Source organism: Talpa europaea (assembly GCF_964194135.1).
Source record: "Talpa europaea genome assembly, chromosome: 2".
Classification (NCBI taxonomy): domain Eukaryota; kingdom Metazoa; phylum Chordata; class Mammalia; order Eulipotyphla; family Talpidae; genus Talpa; species Talpa europaea.
The window spans coordinates 11,018,392-11,038,559 of NC_140068.1; the positions used below are offsets into that span (position 1 = coordinate 11,018,392).

Genomic DNA, 20,168 nt, shown 5'->3' on the forward strand with positions numbered 1-20,168 from the left:
AAAGGACTATAAGGCTTTTGTTTAAGTGTTGGACACTGCGTGGGGGAAAAATAGTCCCGAGACCCTGGCTAATGTTATCTTTCTCCAGAGAGGATTTAATTTTTTTTTTAAGATTTATTTATTTATGCATACAAGAACTGGTGTACAGGCCAGAGGTGCGGGGGGATGAAAGGATTCAGCAGAGACAGAGTGGGGAACAGAACAGGCAGATTGACTGAAATACACTGCTGAGGGGAGCAGTGGTCAAGCCAGGAGAGGTCTGCCTCGCCATGTGGGTCAGTTCAGCTCCCTGGCCGGGGATCGAACTCGTGCTGCAGTGGCTGCAGATAGCTTCATAGGTTGCATCTTAACCCCTTGTGCCACCAGGGAGGCCCCTGAGAGGATTTAGTTTTTTTCCAGCTGTCAGAGTAGGAGCAGATGAACTTTACCAGGATTCTGACTTGGGGAAGGCTGGCTGATGCTTTCTGTTTTGCCCTTTTTCCAGAGCATGGACTTTAGGAATCTCAACAGAAAGCCAGGTGACCATATGGGGCGATGGATCTGAACTCTAATATTTATATTTCCAGCTCTGTGAGAGTGTTAAAGGTTTACTTAGCTTTTAGACACTTAGCAGCTACTTGGTTTCTTGACTTCTAGTGCCCTTACAACTTAGAATCTAGCTAATGCCTTGGGGGTAAAAGCCAAGGGAAATATCTGGCTTGTCAGTTGTTCCCCTTTCTCAGAGTCTTATCTTTTCAAGTCCTTTCTGCAATTTGTCATTCTAACTTTTATCTCCCCAGCTCTGAAAGGCTCCTGGCATGTCTATGTCACTGGTTTCAGAGCTGTTTCTAAGCACAGGTAGGGGAATGCAAGAGCCAGCTTGTGACAGCTCATTTTTCAATAAATATCAACCACCTTCTTGTACTGCAAGAACAAGGGATAGATGGAGCTTTAGTCTTAGTGAAGGGAGGAAAACGAAAAAGGAAGAATATTTCAAGGAATAAAAGCTTTGCTGAAAGCAAAACATGGGAGCCCCCTCTCCAAACCACCCCCCCCCCCAAACCCTGCCAACTGTTGCTTTCCAGTTGGTAGACAAGGCCGGGGAAGGTGATATTGAACTTGAGACCTGCGTGACATGGGAAGGCAACAACCACAACAAGTTCTGGGGAGTCCTGTACAGTCAGAGGGGCCTGGCTTGTGCGTTGTCTTGAAGGCAGGAGCAAGCCACACTGGGTGACTGACTGAAGGAAGCCAGTGTGGGTAAGACACTGGGAGCCAGGGGGAAGTGAGTTTCTAGATGTTACAAATCGTGCAGGTTCTCAAAGGGTGGGGAAGAGTTTGCATTATCCAAGTCACTGAAGGGTGTAAAGTGGGGGAATCATGATCTGAACTGTCTGTACAAAGACCTCCGAGTGCTGTGTGAAGACTGGCTCACAATTGTGAAGAGTAAGAAACTAGCCAGGATGGTGGTGTAGCTGCTTACAAGATTGCACTGGGGTGCCAGCCAGGAAAATGGAGCGAGGGGTGGCTGGGGATGTTTGGGAGAGTGGATTAAGATAACTTACTGATGGGTCAGGCAGGATTGAGGGAGAGAGGAACAGAGGATGACTTCTGTGTTTTTGGCTGGAGCGAAATGTCAGGAAAATCATGTAATTGAATATGATGCAAGTTTTCTGGGTGAAAGGAGTAGGAAATCGAGAGTTCTGTTTGGGGCATGTGAATTGGAGATGCTGTTAGACATTAATGGATATGTCCAGTTGGGAGATTAGTGAAGTGACTCACTCATTGCTGGGTGCAAAGGCTGGGGCTGGAGAAAGAAATTAGCTAATCACAAGGCCTTTAAAGACTTTAAAGGTAGAAGAGAAGTGGGTTCAAAGGACACAGCACATACTGCTACTTTCCTCCTTGTTCCTGTCTAATGTCTTTATTCTCTTTGCCTCCCGCTTGCTTCCTTCACCTAATCAACAGGGAACGTTTTGACATGGGGAACACTGTGGGACCCCTGTGACAGCATCCTGCAGGGTTAGGACGCAAGGAGCCAGATCGACAGTAGAAGCTGTGAAATTACCCTGACTTGGTGAAGGGAACTTGATCTTGAGGTTAAGGAAGTCTTTGCCAGTTAGCATTAACATTCGGCTTTTCGATCACAAAACCCAAATGTTCTGAGACAGCCTAGCATCCAGGAGCCTGCATGCCTTTGTCCTTACAAATGAGATAGTATATCATTATTACCTTTTTCTTCAACAAATTGAAAGTATAAAGAGTTAAGATAATGGGATAGATGTATCTAACTTAATGAAATTAAAGGTTTTTAAAAAATGAAAATTTACCATAAAAAGATAGGTATATTTCTATTACAGAAGAAACCTTTGTTTGAAACAATTCATAATGGTATACTTTAAAATGGCATTCTAATCTGAAATATATGTTCATTAAAAAAACCCATGAATTGGGCCTCCCTGGTGGCCTGGGAGTTAAGTCTCAGTGCTATCAGGATGAAGGCCTCAGTTCGACCCCCAGCCAGGGAGCAAACTTCTCCTGTCTCGCCCGCTGCTCTCCTCAGCAGTGTAGTTCAGTCAATCTGCCTGTTCTGCTCCCCACTCTGTCTCTGGTGAATCCTCTCACCCTCCACACCTGTGGCCTATACCCCATTTCTTCTACACAAAAATAAATAAAATCTTTTAAAAAACCCAAAACCTATGTATCATTGTATCATGAGGTCCATCGCTAGCTATATGTGATATATTTAGCTTTTTTAAATGCCCAACAAATATGCTAATTGCTTTTAACAAGAGGCAACTTAAATAGAATCATTATTAAATGTTCTTTTCCTGTGTATGCATTAATGAAGTCACCTTATATATGAGATTTTATCTGAAAATAAATTCTTCTAATCTGACCTCCCTTAGCAGGAAGCAGGCACAAGTTTTTACACACCATCTAATATTAACTTTTTATACATGGTTTAATATTGAATGAATGGAATCTCTCTCTGCCCTGAGATTTTACTGAAATCCAGGAGACAGAGACACTCTAACATGTTAGGCCTCCTATTGCCAGAGGAAAGTACTTCAAGAGTAGAGACAATTTCCTTTCCTGGGAGACTGGTGTCACCCTCTCTTCATCCAGTGTATCTGGATAATTAATAGCGTTGGTAAATATTAATAGCATTGGTAAATATTAATAGCATTGGTAAATATTAATAGCTGTTGGTAAATTTGTTCTTTACTGCATATATGCCTCAGATGTTTGTGAGCATTTTTAAGTATTTAGGTCTCTTCACTAAGGATCTCTACTCTGCAGGCTATAACTGGGGGTTCTACAGTGTGTTCAAGGCTATTTTCCAGAATGATCAAATAATATCCTTGTCCCAGAGATTTGTTTAAAGCCAGGATTGGGGACTGCTGGTTGAAAATGGCATTGACTGAAGTGGGAGTTTCTTCCAGGCTCTAACACACCCCCATAGCAGCGGGCTAGTGTGAACCCTGTGTCCATCCAGGAGAGTAGAGGAGATGTATACAAGGGAGAGGGGTCTTGACTCGTGTGAGCAGCCAGCGTTTTAGTTCCAGATGGAGATTTAAAATGCACCCTGATAGACCAGGAGTGAGGCCATGAGCAACGGTGATGCTGTGTTTGGGGGCAACACCAGGTGGTGAATTTTTCCCTTATGGAGGAGGAGGGGGAAGGAGAAGAGGAGGCACATGAAACCTATGAAGAAATGCTGTTCAGTGGGAGGAGCAGAGCACAGATTTCTAGAAGTGGAAGTGTGTGGCATCTCTAAAGACACCAGCACCAACGTGATTCAGAGCTGAAAGCCACGGGCAAAGAATTCTTGAGGTTAAAAAGACATTTAGATGTGACCAAAAGGCTTTGTAGACCAAAACCCATTTCCAGTGCAAAGAATTGGGCTAGAAGTTGATGAATAAAAGGACCAAGCTTCTTGCTTCGTGGGTAGGCTGTCTTGAAAGCTTCTGCTTCTGGAAAAAGCAGTCAACGTGAAAGACCCAGTAATGAGGGAATTATGCTCCCCAAGACGTCTAAGACCACTGTATTTACCTTCCACCATAAACAAGGGGTTGGGGTGCATGGGGGGGCAGCAGTGGCTGGTCTCCAAGTGGTCTGGGGTCTGCAGCCACAGCGGGGAGCTTATCAAGCTTTCCTGAGCTGCTGCTATGGAGACCACTTCTGTTGCCCAGAAAATACATGCCTTGAACCATATGCTTCACCCCAAGTTTTAGAAGAAATGTCATGTTTGATGACTTCCTCAAACTGATTTGGTTCCACTAACTTATTATTGGCTTAACTATTAACCTGGTTAAGACACAGGGCTGAGCTAAGGGGAACTAAGTGCCCCCGAACTCAGAACGAGAATGCAGTAGTGTAGCTTGTTGGAACCTTCCTCTCCCAGAGGCTCCCATTTTTTTCTGCAGCTTTAAAATTGTGAGGTTTGTCTGATTTGTGGTCCTTTTAATTGAGCAAGGCTAGTAAACGGTCTATTCACACCCACTGAGACCCTAAACTTCACTCTCATCTTCCTACCCGGACTTTCGAACGTCCCAGTGTTGCTGGGATCAGAACCAGTACGTTCATTATGTCCAGATGATGCTCGGTGTTTAGCAGTGTTGCTCATCTGCTTTTCTATTTTTTAAAGACAATCTCAGGATCAGATAAGCTATTTATCATTTCCTTTTGTTTAAAATGTTAGTGACTCATGTTGGTAAGAGATGTCTTAAGGTCACAGAAAAGATGACTAAAAAAGCCTAACACCTCTAGTTACTCTTGCTATGTAACTAGTTGCCTAAGAAATGAGTGGCTTAAATAAGAACCATTTTTATGCTCCCAGCTCTGGGTGTCAGGAATTGGGATGGGAGCAGTGGGAACAGTTGTCTTTACCTCATGAGTTCTGGGACCTCAGTGAGGCTCAGTCATCTGGGGATGACTTAATAACTCAGGGCTGGACACGTCTGGAAGCTTTTTCACTTCCCTGTCTGATTTCTGGGCTGTGATGATTTAAATACCAGGACCTCTGAGCAGAGTAATTGCCAGTGCAGGTCAGAGAATTATTTTCACACATATGTGGTTGGAATTCAAAGCTGTGAGTTTCTTTGCCTTTAGCTCTGATCAAAGATAAGCTTCAGCCATTTTGCTAGAAACTCTCTGTGGTTTGAGAAACTATTTCAGATCTGTGAAATAGAACAGATTTATTACAAAAAGAACAGAAAACTAGTATCCAGCCTGGAATATTTCCCCTAACCCCCTTGCTGGGATGTAGGAAAAGAGAGTGTCTTCAGAATGTGGTTACTTGGCAATGTTACTTGATTTTTCTCATTTATAAAAACTCGGGCGTTAATATTCACCTGCGAAGTTGTCTTGAGGATCAAATGGGGCCGCAGTAATTAAAAATCAAACTCTCCAGGGAGTACAGCCCCAGGCACAAGATGGGAGCTCGGTGAATGCTCAAAGAAGATAAATGATGCCTTGAATCTCCCAAGGACTTCGGGATCTAGAATACAGCAGGAAGGAGAGTGAAAGGAAGAGGATCGATTCCTTAGGCTTTGAAATCGATGGGTATGGAAGGAAGTGGTGGAAAGATGAGCGAGTGTGGTCTGCAGAGCTCTCGCTCTGAGGTCTTCCACCCAGTGGAGGAACTGGGATTGAGCTAGGTGCAGGGAGCCGCTGTCGTGTCTTCCTGTTTAATTAAGGAGTCCACATTCACCCATGTGTGTGTGTGTTTTCAGCAACACACAACAAACATATAACAAACATTTTACAAGTAACAGAAAATGTGTTCGGGCTGGGAAATGTGAAGAGAAATGAGATCCACTTTTGCCCTCACAGAAGGTCTAATTGATTTGGGGAGAGAAACATGAAAAAAATAAGGCCTCTGAAATGTAGGGTACGGAAGAGGAAGGGTCAGAATTATCACAGGGAACGTGGGTACTTCTGGGGAGAGGGGAGGTATCCTTAGGGCAGAGGCGGGGAGGGTGGGCCACATCCACAGTCCAAGTGGAAGAACTGGGGTGGGAGGAGGTGCGGGTGAGGCCCAGCTCTGCCTCTGTGTGGGAGCTGCAGGTCGAGTGAAGGTCCACGGCACAAAGGCGCAGAGCGCTGGGCAGGAGTAACCAGGCAGAGAGGGTGGAGGGCCTGGCCTGCCTTGCTGCCACGGCAGGGCTGAAGAGCCACATCCGGAAGAAGTGACTGGCTGTGGGGGGACTCTAAGAACAAATGGGCATCCCCCAGCGGGCCAGGCTAGAGGGTGGATTTAAGGTTTTGGTAATGATGATATAATGGGGTGTGCAGGATGAGGTTTCCAATCACTGATGCTGTATAAATTGCCTGGAGAAGACATGTAAGGTGAGGACAGTAAATAAGACCATTTAAAGCCTGGCAGTCTGATGATATAAACCTGTAGGTTATAGTTTAAAATGTGACTTTCTGAAGATATGGAGGAAAAGGAACCCACACGCACTTTTGTTGGGAATGTAGACTGGTCGAGCGCCTGGAAAACAAGGGAGGTCTCTCAGCACATTAAATATAGATCCACCATATGATCCAGCAATGTGACAGCTGGACGTCTTCCCCAAGGACACAAAACAGTCATTGAAAGGGATGCATGTTCTCCTGTGCTCACTGCAGCCCTGCCTACAATAGACAGGCCCTGGGAACAGCCCAGGTGCCCAAGGACGATGAGTGGATCAGGAGGATGTGGTGCATGCACAGTGGAATACTACTCGGCTATCAAAAAAATAAAAACACTAGCCATTTGCAGCAACACGGATGGAGCTGGAGGGGATGATGCTAAGTGAAATAAGTCAAGAGAGAGATGGATACCAGATGGCGTCATTTATTCATGGAATATATGTGGAATAGAGAAATCAAACATAGGGTCAGATAAAGCCAAGCTTAGTTCTATCTAAGAATTAACTCCAAGAAGTTAATTATAAAGCTACCAGAGGTGGTGGGAGCACAGTGGACTATGGTGAGGACTTGTGGTGTCTTGGCGGTGGGTGTGGCGGTGGGTGTGGTGGATGTGGCAAGGGGCCGATCCTGTACTTCCAAAACACAGACATCGTTGTAAACCAATGTTACCTCAATACAAATAAAATAACATTTGCCTTTTTATTTCTGAACTCTAATCTTTAGGCATTGCCAGAAACTTTGAAAGATTACTCATTCTGCTATGGGGATGGGTAGTTAGGCACTATGTCACACAATTGACTTGAAACCTGACTCAAACAGCTTGGTTAAAAAATGATGTTGACCATAGATCTGTGTTCTCTGGTAATTCATCTTTGACTAGAGGACAGGCCATAGTTATAAATGTCTCTGTGGGGTGGAGTGGGGTGGAGCAGGGTGGGGTGGGGTGGGGTGTGTGTATCAAAAATTCCAATAAAAACTCTACCATGTTTGGTGTTGGACAAATGTATAATACCCTTCATCATGTCATACAGAGCATTTCCATTGTGGATGGGTCATGTGTAAAAATCTGCTATTCTCTGCCAATTATTCATCTCTCTTCTCTACCTTCTGGTAACCACTGATCTTTTTACTGTCTATGTGGTTTTGCTTTTTCCAGAATGATCTATAGTTGGGGTCATACAGTATTAAGCCTTTTCAAATCGACTATTTCTCTAAGTAATATGCATTCAAGCTTCCTTTTGTGGATACATCATAAAAGGCCAACAAACCCATAAAAAGATGCAAATTAAAACCTAGAGATATTACAATTTACCCAGGAGAGTAGATAAAATGAAACAAACCCAAAATCTGACAATCCCAAGTATTATCACCAATGTGTTCCCTACTATGACAATGGTGTTTTTCGTCATGAGGATATATCAGGCAAAATTCACAAAAATGTATATTTTGGATAGATGCAGTTTATTGTATGTAAATTTCACCCCAATGCCCTTGATAAGGTATAAGCCCACGGTAGAATGGAATTGTTTACCCTCTCCATGAAGCACCAGGGATAGAGATGCTTAGGGATCTGCTAGAGCTGCTGCTGTTGGGCACAGACTGCTGGAGTGAAGGAAAGGGAGAAACCAGAGGAAACAGGTGTCCCGAGAAATGACCTCTGTAATCGAGACTCTTGGTCTTGTCCCAACCAGTGATGTCAAGACACTTCCCTCTCGGACTTAAGACATGTCTGGTTTTCAACTGTGAAAATATTTTTAAAGACAGCTTCCTTATTTTCCCTTTTCTTCCCTATTTGTAACCAGAGTCTACTGAATTATCTAAATATCTAGAAGTAAGTCACTTACATTCACGTGACTTTCCCTGTATAGGGAAATGTGAGGGGATGTGAGGAAAGAACTTTGGATCCTGTCAATTTCTGAGGTCATAAGTGAATATTCTTTGGAAATTACTTAAATGGTAGAAATCGATTTAAAGTGTGTAGGTTTTTTAAGGAGGTTTGGATAATACAGGCAATGTGTTGGGTTTATGCTTTCAATAGTTAGCATGTAAATTTGCCAATTTGTCAATATATATTTTTCTATCATTCACAGTTACTTGCCATATGAAATAAGTAACAAAAATGAAATAAATGAGTATGGGAAACTATTTAAATTTTATGCTTACACAGAAAACTAGCATTTATTGGATAGCTGATGTGTTAGATATTGTAAGGCACTTTGTGCGTTTTTTTCTCATTTTGTCCTTAATATTTTTATTTCCCATATATTTTACACTTATTTTCTCTACATTTTTCTTGGGCTTACAAAACACAGAGGAAGAGAGGTTTGTGCTTACAGTGCCCTATCTAAAATCAGATTTGTATCACACATGATTTAAGTTTCTCAAACAAGATGATTTTTTTCCTATTTGAACACGAATGCTTTTCAGAATGGCAACCTGCATGGGTCAGTCTGGTCCTCCAGGTACAAGGTTAAGTGTCAGCAGCCTGAAGAAGGTCTTGGTTGATCCCTGTTACTATAGCAAAGGATGGGGCCTCCCTCCTAAGTCATGGCTCCTCCCTTGATGACCCTTCACTTCTTCTTACAGTGACCTCCTCACACATTTATTGTCAAACATAACATGACAACAATTTAGTACTTTAGTCATTTCAGGATGACAAAATGGCTTATAGAAATAATATATAAAATTTCTTTTTTTTTTAATTTTTTTTTGCATGTTTTTATTTATTTATTTGTTTGTTCGTTTTGTTTATACATGCACTGGGTATAGTCAGAAGCGCGGGAGGGTGAGAGAATTCACCAGAGCCAGAGCGGGGAGCAGAGCAGGCAGAAGGACCGAAGTACACTGCTGAGGGGAGCAGCGGGCGGCAGGAGAGGTCTGCGCGCCATGTGGGACCCTCCCCCAGTGGCCGGGGAGCAGCCGGGGATCGAACCGGCGCCGCAGAGGCCGCGGGCAGCTTCCCAACCCAGCGCTCAACCACTGCGCCACCGGGGAGGCCCCAGAAATAATATATAAAATTTCAACGAAGTTGTTTTTTATGTAAAGACAAGCATTTTCACCTGAACACCACTTTAGCTATGTCTCAGGTTCTGAAAGTGTACATATCTATATATACACCTATATTTCATATATACACATATATTTCATAGTAGTTAATTTGTTTATGGTAGAAAGCCTTTGGAGAGCTATGGAAAGGTTTGGTTAACGAAGATGGGGCTGACTTTAGGTGGATGGTAGGGGGGAGGTGGAGGAAGGGACAGGGAAGCTACAGATCATAACAGATTTGTGAGCTCAGCCAAACACAGTGGTGACAACACCTCACTGCTCCAAAGCAGACATGTTCTAGAAATACTCGTGTGTATGGGCAAAAAACTCCATGACTGTGTTGTGACTAATGGTATAACAGCTATTTTAGTTTCTTTTCTGTGTAAAGTAGAAAGCATTTCCAACAAAGGGTTTTAACATAAATTGTTTTTGTACCCTTGCTAAATGCAAGTCTGATCATGATGCTGAATAATATATTTTTTAAAGACACTTTTAAAGATCTTTAGTTGGGGGTCTTCCTGGTGGTGCAAGGGGTTAAGTCTTAGCACTATGAAGCTATTGGCAGCCACTGTAGCACCAGATTGATCCCTGGCCAAGGAACTAACCCACATGGTGCAGCAGACCTCTCCTATCTTATCCCACTGCTCCCCTGAGCAGTGTCTCTCAACCCCACATGGTGCAGCAGACCTCTCCTGTCTCTCCCGCTGCTCCCCTCAGCAGTGTATTTCAGTCAATCTTCCTGTTCTGTTCCCCACCCTGTCTCTGGTGAATCCTCTCACCACCCCCCACACCTCTGGCCTGTACCCCAGTTCTTGTATACATAAATAAATAAATCTTTAAAAAAATATTGGGTAGAAATACTTTTTTTTTAAAGATTTATTAATTGATTGATTGATTTATACATACATTCATACAAGCACTGGGTACAGTCAGAAGCACGGGAGGGTGAGAGAATTCACCAGAGCCAGAGCCGGGAGCAGAACAGGCAGAAGGACCGAAGTCCACTGCTGAGGGGAGCAGCGGGCGGCAGGAGAGGTCTGCGCGCCATGTGGGACCCTCCTCCGGTGGCCGGGGAGCAGCTGGGGATCGAACCTGCACTGCAGAGGCTGCGGGTAGCTTCGCAACCCAGCGCTCAACCACTGCGCCACCAGGGAGGCCCTTGGGTAGAAATACTTCTTTGGCAAACCTGAGAAACAGAAGTTTCCCTCTTCCCTTCTCAACGATGATAAGCTGCAAGCATGTAAATGAATGCCTGCCGGTTCTTCTCCTGACTGTTTCAAATGTCTTACATTTGACTGGCATCTTCCATTACTGACTTTGGCATGTCATCTGGGAAGCTTATTTAAATTTGAAATGTGTCTTAAAATTTACTGGAGGACCTATAGTGATCATCCATTTCTGCCACAGCTAACCCTGCCATTAAGGGCGTCTTATTTTTCTCCTAGATTGTAAATTCATTATACAAGTCCTGTATCTTACAGGCAGTCAATTCTTATTAATTTATTTTACTTCCACGACTCCTGAATAATATTAATAAAATTCCCACAATGTTCATATGAATAATTGAAATACTCCCAATATCTGCCTCATCTTCCTAGTATAGCTAGTCATGTTGAAATTTTCAGTTGTCTCATTATAATAAATAATCTGTGCTCTCTGCCGAGTTTACCACTAGGGCAGCTGAGAGAGTAGGTGTCATGTGAGACCATGAGCCCTCCTGTTTGGTCTGTGTCCAGGGCAACAATCCCTGCTCCCGGCCAGTGTGTCCCCTCCTATCTTACCAACTGGCTTGTTTGCGAGGGGTAGGGTGTCCTGAAGACATCCTATTTCTTCGGCTCCCCTGCAGGTAAGAGCAACTGTGCCCTTTCTGGCCACTGGGATGTGAGAGAAATTGCTGAGCCAGAAAGTTCCTGTCTGGATTTAGGGCAAGGCTGGAGGGAGAGGATCAGGATGCAGCAAGGGTTAGTCAACTAGAAAGTCCCAAGGTGTGAACAGCCGGACAGGTAACTTACAGGGGGCAGCACAAAATGAAAACGTGGGGCCCTTGTTCAGCAGTTATTAATCTTTTAAAAGTGCCATCAGCAGAGCATCAACCCCGGGCCGTGCTCTTGTAAGAGAGGCTTTGGGACTGCACCCCGGGGGCCTAGGAGGGCTGGGCACGGCCCTTTCTCCCCAGAGGGCGCAGTCGGGGCTGTCTGTCCTCTTCCTCCCATAGCCACGGGGTGGTGCTCGTCCTCGTTTCTCAGCTGGAGACAGGGACGCTCGCCCATTCCTGCCTGGGTCACGGCGGCGCCTTTGGGGCATGGGCTCAGGTCTTATGAATTTGGGTCACATCTTCTTGTGCCAACATATGCTGTGGAATGAAGCAATGCGTGAATGATTTGTTGGTGGGTTTCTATAAACCCAAGGAGAGGCAGCAACATGTCAGAAAGAACATTTTTACTTTGAAGTAAGGAAGGCATTTATTGTAGTGAGGAATGCTGAAGTTTATCTAGGACCTTCAAGCACATAAAGCCATTTGCTCCACTTGTGTGGATGAGACAACGCTGAACTACAAAGAATCACAGTGCTGTAATTCAATTAATGATGATGTGATGCATTTTAGCCCATCTAGTCCAACTTAAAATTAGATTAAAAGGACATATTGAAGCATTTTTCACAAATTTCCAATGACAGAGTCATGCCTCTCATGACTCCAAACCCTAACCTCTATTCCGGTCAATCTTTCTTCTTACTGTGGTGATTGGTTATCACAAAGCTGCTTATTGGAGGAAACTTCTAACAGACATTTAAACATTTTCTCTTCAATGGAGTTTGTGGAAAATTAGCATGATATTTGAGGCAACATAAAAAGACAAAAAGAAAATCTGTAAACATCAACCAATAGAAAAGTGTTCAGCAGGAGGCAGACAACAGCAAGGTCATTTACAAGTTCACAAACAGTCTGTCCTCATCGGTGGAGACACTGCACCTGGTGCCATCCTGGGATACCTGTGTACACCTGTCACAGGTGTGGGGCTCAGGGCATAGCTTCCACCTGAGGGCTGTTGTGTCTGTTGCTGCCTCTGCTGAGGGCTTGACACAACTTTTCTGAAGGAGCTTATTCTCGACTTTCTGGAAAACAGTCTAGAGGCAGTTCTTTGCAGAGTGAGGCCTGTGCAGAGACACCAGGAGCTGGGCCGTGGCATCTGGCTGGCTCCCTAGATGTAGGATTCTCTGGCACACAGGAGCTGGTGGGCCTCAAAGACCGGCTGACTGCAGGTCCGCACCAGATAGTCCTGCTTATTCTTCTGTCTGGACTCGGACAGGGTTCTGAGCCGGAGCAGCTCAGGTCTCCGTGTGACAGTCACATGGCCTGTGGGCTCCGTGGATGCGCAGTCGGCTCCCTTCTGTTCCCAGCTCTCAGTCCTGTGCCCGCCAAGTGGCTCCTGACTGCACAGAGTCCTTGACTCTCCTCTGGGGAGATGGGGTAGAGCGGGTGGTGGCTGGACCTCCAGGCTGAGCATCCAGGCCCGCATGCTGTCCACCGTCTGGCCCCCGCAGGCCGCAAGCTCGGGTGCCTGGCACCGGATGGCCTCCTGGTAAGAGGGTGGCTTTCCAGGGCTCCTCTCATCCACCAGCCGGAACACCTCCTCCGTGGAAAGGGCACAGGGCCTGGGGCTGAAGTCCAGAGCTGGGTGGCTGTGGCTCTCAGGCCAGCCTTCCTGAATGATCCGGCCAGCCAGCTGGCTTTCCTTTTTGAAGCCCCTGCTGACTTGGTCTTTGGAGACGTCTTTGGACTTCACAGAGCTGAAGCTGGGGGTCTTAGTCAGCCCTCTCTTGTGAGAGGCAAAGGAGAACGACATGGAGTGTTTTTTGATTTCTCTGCTGGGCTTGCTCTTCTCGCCCTTGGTGAAAGACCTGTGTCTGGTGAAGAGATTTCTTTTGGGACTGGCAGGAGAAGGCAGGGGTGAGCCTTCAGAAGAGGCATCCAGAGAGCCGCTGGACGGGGCTTTGGGCACCAGGCCGCACGGGGACCCCGAGTCCTGAGCCACGTTCTCCCTGCTCAGGCCGGGTGGTCCCTGCTGTTTGCGGTCACTGGCAGGAAACACCTCCTCTGGGAATGGGTCTTCGGGGTCTTCACTTTCCAATCCAGAACCTGCAGGTGCCACGGTGGGGTCAGCATTGCTGCTGGGGAGCGTGGGGGCCTGGTCCCTGCCCTCCAGGCAGCCCAGTGAGGACCACACGCTGGGTTCTGAGTGGCTCCTCTCTGGGTGGCCGAGCGCGTTCCTTAGCCGGGTCACCGCACTCGCCATGGACTCCGGACTCAGCTCCCACGTCTGCTGCAGGTCCCTGGGCTCTGCGGCCACCTGGGGCTGGCTGCCGGGAGAGCTGACCCTGCTGCTGGCCTCGGCATCGGGGTCATTGCTGTCATAGGCTGAGTCGTTCTGCAGAGTGGACACATCTGGGGGAGGGAAGGGACAGTTGAGCATCTTGTACAGTTCCTTTCAGAAATAAATTTTAACATCATCCCCTGACTCCATCAATGAGGGCACATGGCCATTTTGTGAAAGTCCTCTAGGGCTTGCTGGGTAAGAGATCTGCCACGATAAAGTGGTATTTCTTTTCAAATCTACCAGTTTGAGGTGAAGTAGGAAAAGGAAATATGAGAATGAAAGAGAGAAAAGACAAAAAACTTTCCACTTAAAAAACCTTCAGTTTAAAGATGGACCCCTTGGGCCCACTTTCTGGAGAGAATTTCCCTTTTAATGGACAAATATTCCAGTTCACAGACACACAGAGGTCTCCCTCCACCCAGCCCGCAGGCTGCAGTGAACGGGTAACATTAGCTGCGCATGATTCGGCGCAGGAGGCTGTGCGTCTGCAGGCTGAAGAGATGTGGCAGAAAAATTTCAGAGCTAAGTTTTCATGCTTAGCAACTTCCCTGTGGACTTGAGTCTACTCGGATTTGGTGATTTGTGAGGATACCTGATGCTTCAAACACCAGAGACATTTGACAGAGCTGGTGCAGATGTGTGCGCTGGCAGGGACGCCCCCCATCACCGTCAGTCAACAGCACATTCCGTACCTGAACTGTCAGTGTGTTCCAGGGAGTCATCAGAAGTGATCCTGGAGTGTGCCAGAATGTTCTCCCCAAACATTTCAAGGCAGTTATCGATGAGGAATTCCACCAGTGTGTTAACCTGTGAGGAGAAAGAAGCAGGCTGTCAGCTACAGACATCTTTATTAGATTTTTAGGCTGAGCAGGGAAAGAATGAGGATAGAGCAGGGTCAAATTTTGGGAGATGCCCAAAGGAGCCTAAGAGCTCTTTATTGACCTGGAGAGACAGAAAATTGGCGATGGTCACGTGTGTTCACGTTACTGTTGAGTTAAGCATTTTTCCCTTCGAGAATTTAAGTCTTTAAAGGAACTAAAGGTTTTGATGAAGTAAGGAATTTCCCACGTTGGCAGTGGGGGCCACAGAGTCCAATTCACAAAAGGGAAAAAAGAGGAAGGGCTTTGCTACCCAGAGGGAGTGCTGCAAACACCTGCAGCGTGTCCCCTGCCTTCCAGGGCGACAGAGGACACTTCAGGGTCAACCCGTTTCATCCATCAGGAGAGTGGAGCTGCGGCCAGAGTGCTCTGCACCTCCTTTTCTGAGTCAGGAGGAGCACTTAAGAGCCATTGCCCAGCTTGGCTTTGGCTGACGTGGGTGAGATTATACGTTAGGAAAGAGGAGCAAGAGAGAGGAGCAGACCTTATGGTTCAAGTCTTTCTGGGCCTCTAAGGACAGGCTCTGGGCATCGCCTCGGGTCAGCATGCTGGGTCCCACGCAGATGGCAAGGTTGCTGGCATCCATCTTGCTGGTCTCGGAGTTCTTGCTGATCCAGTAGAGCACGGATAGTAGGGGCTTGAGCAGCAGGAGGTTGGGCCGGGGCAACTGGTCTGCAACCCTAGAATCAAGATCAGGAGCCTGGTGTGAGAGGCTGCTCATGGTCTAGCTCTCGTGCAGCAGTTGAGTTTCTGTTTAAGCCAGACTTCCTCTAAAATGAGGAAGGTGCATTTGCACAAGTAACTGTGCAATATTCATTCAGACCTGCCAGCGGCGGCCGACACAGACTGAAACTGGCTCCCCACGAGGTCTCAGGGGCCCAGCATGCCAGGGACACACGGCACAGCAAGAACAGCCTGTATTATTTACATGTATCTCCAATCATGATGCAGTGGCTCCTGCATTAAACTGCAGCGGTTACAACATCGTGAAAATCATTTTGCTGTGATCATTTAACTTAGCCAGGTGGCTTTCTGCTTCTGACACAGTATGGCTGTCGTTTTTTGTTGCGGGGGTCAGAGGGGGTTGGTAAAACCAGTTGCCTTTTTTTGAACTGTGCTCATCAAGTGAAGATGACACATTTCTATATCCTTCTGAGAAATCTTTATGGAGAATAGATGTTTTTAAGGGCAGGGTTGGAAAGACAGCAACCAATCAGCAGCGCTGTATAAAACAATAACTACATTTGTAAAGTCTCACTTTATCGAGCGCTGTTATGGTGACTGGGTCATTTTCATTTCTCGTAAGAAGTTATTATTAGGAAAGGGTTTCTGTCTTGAAGTAGGAACTTACTGTGAAATCTTAGGATTTTTTATCGAGGGACAGACACTAGCGTCTGCAATTCTAAGAATATTTCATTTGGAAATATTTAGTGATCTGGGACGTTTATAACGCATACACAAAGTTCCCCAGGATCTGGCAAAAGTGATGATATTTTCAAGTTGTCATTTAAGATTCATCTCTAATAGGTCACACATAGATTTACAGATGTAGTTATCTTTGCTGTCACTGGAAATTGCTTTCACTAGTCCTTACTTTGGTTAGTTATAAGGATGTGAAATAGGCAATGGAATTGTGTGAAGAAAGCAGCCCCTTCCTCGTGGCTGTGTTTTATTGGAGAATGTTTTATTGGAGAATTCTCATCTGCATAATGGCAACCTACATAGGTTAAGGAAAACCCAAATTCTTACATGCTGCTGTTTTGTCTACTTTGAGGCTTTCATCTAAGATTTTGTCTCATATCTTTTTGAATTACTTATACTTTACGACTCCCCTACCTCGTGGGATTTGAGACTACCAAAGTTTACTTTCTTCCTTTCTAAAAAGTACTTTCATTTGGCTGATGCTTCTTTTTTCAATGTCCAAAGTACCTCCTGATTTCTGTTCTGGGAGCAGATGAACAATTTCACTCAGATTTCCTAAACATGCCATTTTTTTGGTGAAACACTTTGACAGTCATGTGAGGAACCTAAAGGTGGCAGTCGTGGGGCCTCCCCTCTGGAATGCTTGGGCTACTTACTGCTTCAGGGCCTCAATCCTGTCCTCCTCGCTCTTCTTCTCCAGGGCGCCCATCCACTCCTCGAACAGGTCACAGGAGAGCAGCTTCTGGGGGATGCTCCTAAGGAAGTCCTGGGGGGCGAGAGGGAAGCGGTTGGTCTTTGTGTTGTAGGATGGGCCAGTTGATCCCCTCAGCAGTGCATTTCATTCAGTCTGCCTGTTCTGCTCCCCACTCTGTCTCTGGTGAATCCTCTCACTCTCCCCCCACACCTCTGGCCTGTACCCCAGTTCTTGTATGAATAAACAAAAAAATTAAAAAAAAAATTGAAAATGTTCTAATCTATTTAAAAAAAAACCTCCAAAATGGGCTTATTAATGTGTAGAACCAATAAATGATATTGTTATTCCTGGGAGTCAACGAGTCATAGTGCATTGACAGGTTGTTTGGCTTGGGTGCTGAGAACTCACCTTAAGGACAACAGCCAGGAGGTGCACAGGCAGACTTTTCAGATCCACTATGCCTCCTGAATTGAGCTCTTCCTTTAGCTCTTTACGGGCTTTCTCGTTGGCTGCTTTTCTGAATATTCCTTCAGTGGAAGGGCCTTTAAGGTACAGAATAGCGAGAATATCCTATAGGAAACAGGTATAGGATGAGGACATGGTTATTCTAGGTTTGAAGGTAGAGGAGCTAACTTTATCTGTCATAAAATATCCTCCCCATTAAAGTGAGCAATCCATTTTACTAAGTATTAACAAGAGACTATAAATGCCAGATTTGTTTTCAGCTCAGTGGCTAACAACTGTCTTTCATGACCTTGCCATTTTTCTAAGAAGTGGTAGGTAAATTGTGAAAGCTCTTATTTTGTATATTTTAAAATTACTCCAGGCTCCCATCTTTGAAATCATTGCTTACAAACCATGGATTTTGAGTGTTTACTTTATACCCAATCTCTGCTGATTTTTCAGACGCTATACATTTCCAGACTTCTTAACTGTGAATTCTGAGGATGGAGGGGCCATCAATTTTAGCTCATTGGTTAATGCATTTAATTTATAGAATCTAGGCAGTTAGAATTTTCCTGTGTGCACTTGTATGTGAAACGCCATTTCCCAAAGTGGGAAAAACTAAAGATGGACCCCAACAAGTTTAGGGTGAGATTTCCCAAGGATTTTTCACATCTCATAGTATGTAAGTGCTTGCCTACCTGGATGGGTCTGGGGAGTGTATCATCATCACAGATAACAGACAAGGGCTGATCAAACAGTGATGCTTTCAATTCTGGCTCTGAAGCTCCCGAAAAATCTGAGGAAAGTGGAAGTCTCCTCATCAGAGAGGGCCAGGACAACACCTTCTTTCTCTTTTTAATCTCTACAGCCAAGAAAACAAAGCAAAGAGAAAAATTAAGTTAAAATATTAAATAACAAAGATCTACGTAAGAAAATGGAATTCATCAGGCGCTTGATGCCAACAATTGGGGGGAATCATCTTGAAAAATGAAGACTGCAAAGGGCATGAATCTTAATCTAGAAAAATCAACCCGAAAAAACAACCACACCATTACCAGGGCAACCAGCCCCTAAATATCAACACCAAGGCTCAAAGGCCCCGCCTTTCCTGTTTTTAGTCTTCACCAGCTGTTTGCTACAAAAAATTAGCAAAGCTTAACTGCAGTCATAAACAACCAGCTTAACAGCCTTAATAACTATTGTAGACATTTATGATGTGAAGTAGATTATTTTAATTTCTTCTGTGACTAGGGAAGAAAATGAAACTTATAAAGAAAGGAACTGAATTGCTCAAGATCATTTTGGGACATGGCTGGGTGGGCCACCAAACTGCAGCTAGCGCCCATCAACCGCTAGAGAGAGCTACAGTCTTCTGTCTGCAGTCACCTTCAGGTTTTCCTCAGTGGCTGCTTTAGAATGGGGAGGTAGGGGCACAGGGGCACCAATTGCTGCAGGAAGGCATGAACCTGGACCTGGCCATTGGGGATGATATTTCTTGCAAAATCCTAAAACATGTGTGCAATGGGGATTGCATCTCATAAGTTTCCCTCTTTCTCTATTTTCTCTCTCTCCTTCCCCTCCCGCCACAATTATGTAACCTGTGTTTTCTAAATGCATCCGTATATGTTTCCACATGTCTTATACTGCCAAGTTGAAGAGAATGGATAGAAAAGTGGCTTGTCCTCAGAGCTCCGGAGAAATGGCGCAAGCTTATATTTTAAGGAAATACATTATGAAAATAAATTAAGATTGCGTGGTGGGCAATTTGTGATTTAAGAGCAGCTGCAATTGATTCCTAGGCTCTTAGATTCATTCTCCATTAGGGAAGGAAGAGGCACCACATATTTTTCATATGCGCGTACGTTTCCACGGCCAGGAGCTCTGTAATCCCACTACAAAGCCCTTGGAGAGCTGGGGGATTGGCTGTACAGAGGATCTTTCCTATCAGCCACTTAGATTTTCTAGGTTGCTGGAGCAAGTCTGCCATCAAAGTGTTAATGTTCTGTGGTCTTTAAAAGAATAGTTATAAAAAAAAAATTCCTAGTACAGGGCTGTGGTTTTGCAAACCAAGAACATTCGCCGTTAACACATAAAAGATCAGTATGTTTTCAAAACTCACCAATCAGCTGGCATATACTATCTTCACTCTCACTTGATACCAACAGAGGATGTTCCTTGATATCACCCTACAAATATATTTATTTTAGTTAAATACAATTTTTTCTTCCCCACAAAATACATATAACCTTTTACCCATATTGAAATTAGTCTTTAGAATCTGTAATTTTTCTACCTTTTAGAATCAATATTAAATACTTAATGATCATCATATAAGATCCCAATTAATATATTTCCTGTATTTAGTGTGTTACCTTTCTACTCTGACAAATAATCTAAATGATACTCAAAATAAAATTTTCCACCTTCTCATAGTACAGATAAAATATTTTAAAAATTGCTTTCTTACCTCTGATTGACATTCAATTAATGTCTCCATGTTATTGGCATTTAGTGTTTTTGACTGAAAAAAGAAAAAAAATCAAATTAGGGAAATACTTTTTTGATTCTTGCCTTTAGAAAATATAAATTAATAAGTACAAGAGGGGGTACATACAGCATTGCAGCTACTTATTAACTTCATTAGACTTTGGGTTGACTCCCCAGAGGTGAATTCTGCTCTGTGGGACCTTAGCTCTGCCTCCGAGAGATCCTAAGGGAGGGAGTAAAGAGGAGACATAAGATGTTATTAAACATCAACTGAACTCATTTGTCTCTAAGTTACTCAAACCTGGTATCTTCACCATGCCAAACTCTCTTACTCATCCATCACCTCCCCATGAAGAGGTCATCTGAAAAGAAACTACGGTAACAACTAATACTATCTGGAATGCTGGCTACGCCAGGCTT

At 44.7% G+C, this 20,168-nt stretch overlaps 1 protein-coding gene across 1 annotated transcript; it reads right to left on the reverse strand.

Moving 5' to 3' along the window:
- Positions 1-12,414: 12,414 nt before the first annotated feature.
- TAGAP (T cell activation RhoGTPase activating protein) lies at positions 12,415-19,911 on the reverse strand. Its single transcript, XM_084257803.1, has 9 exons — positions 19,876-19,911; positions 19,729-19,782; positions 19,381-19,447; positions 17,960-18,123; positions 17,223-17,384; positions 16,777-16,886; positions 15,183-15,378; positions 14,513-14,627; positions 12,415-13,888 (listed from the first exon to the last, which is right to left on the reverse strand). The coding sequence occupies exons 1-9, from the start codon at positions 19,900-19,902 to the stop codon at positions 12,645-12,647; spliced, it is 2,139 nt and encodes a 712-aa protein (XP_084113929.1). The 5' UTR covers positions 19,903-19,911; the 3' UTR covers positions 12,415-12,644.
- Positions 19,912-20,168: the final 257 nt, after the last annotated feature.

Excerpts from the sequence above, each read along its gene's own strand:
- TAGAP (XM_084257803.1), bottom strand. The coding sequence starts at position 19,902 with ATGAAGTTAATAAGTAGCTGCAATGCT. Across the intron at positions 18,124-19,380 it reads TAGTATATGCCAGCTGATTG|AGATTAAAAAGAGAAAGAAG; the intron begins GTGAGTTTTGAA and ends TCTTGGCTGTAG. Across the intron at positions 14,628-15,182 it reads AGAAAGACTTGAACCATAAG|GTTAACACACTGGTGGAATT; the intron begins GTCTGCTCCTCT and ends TTCTCCTCACAG.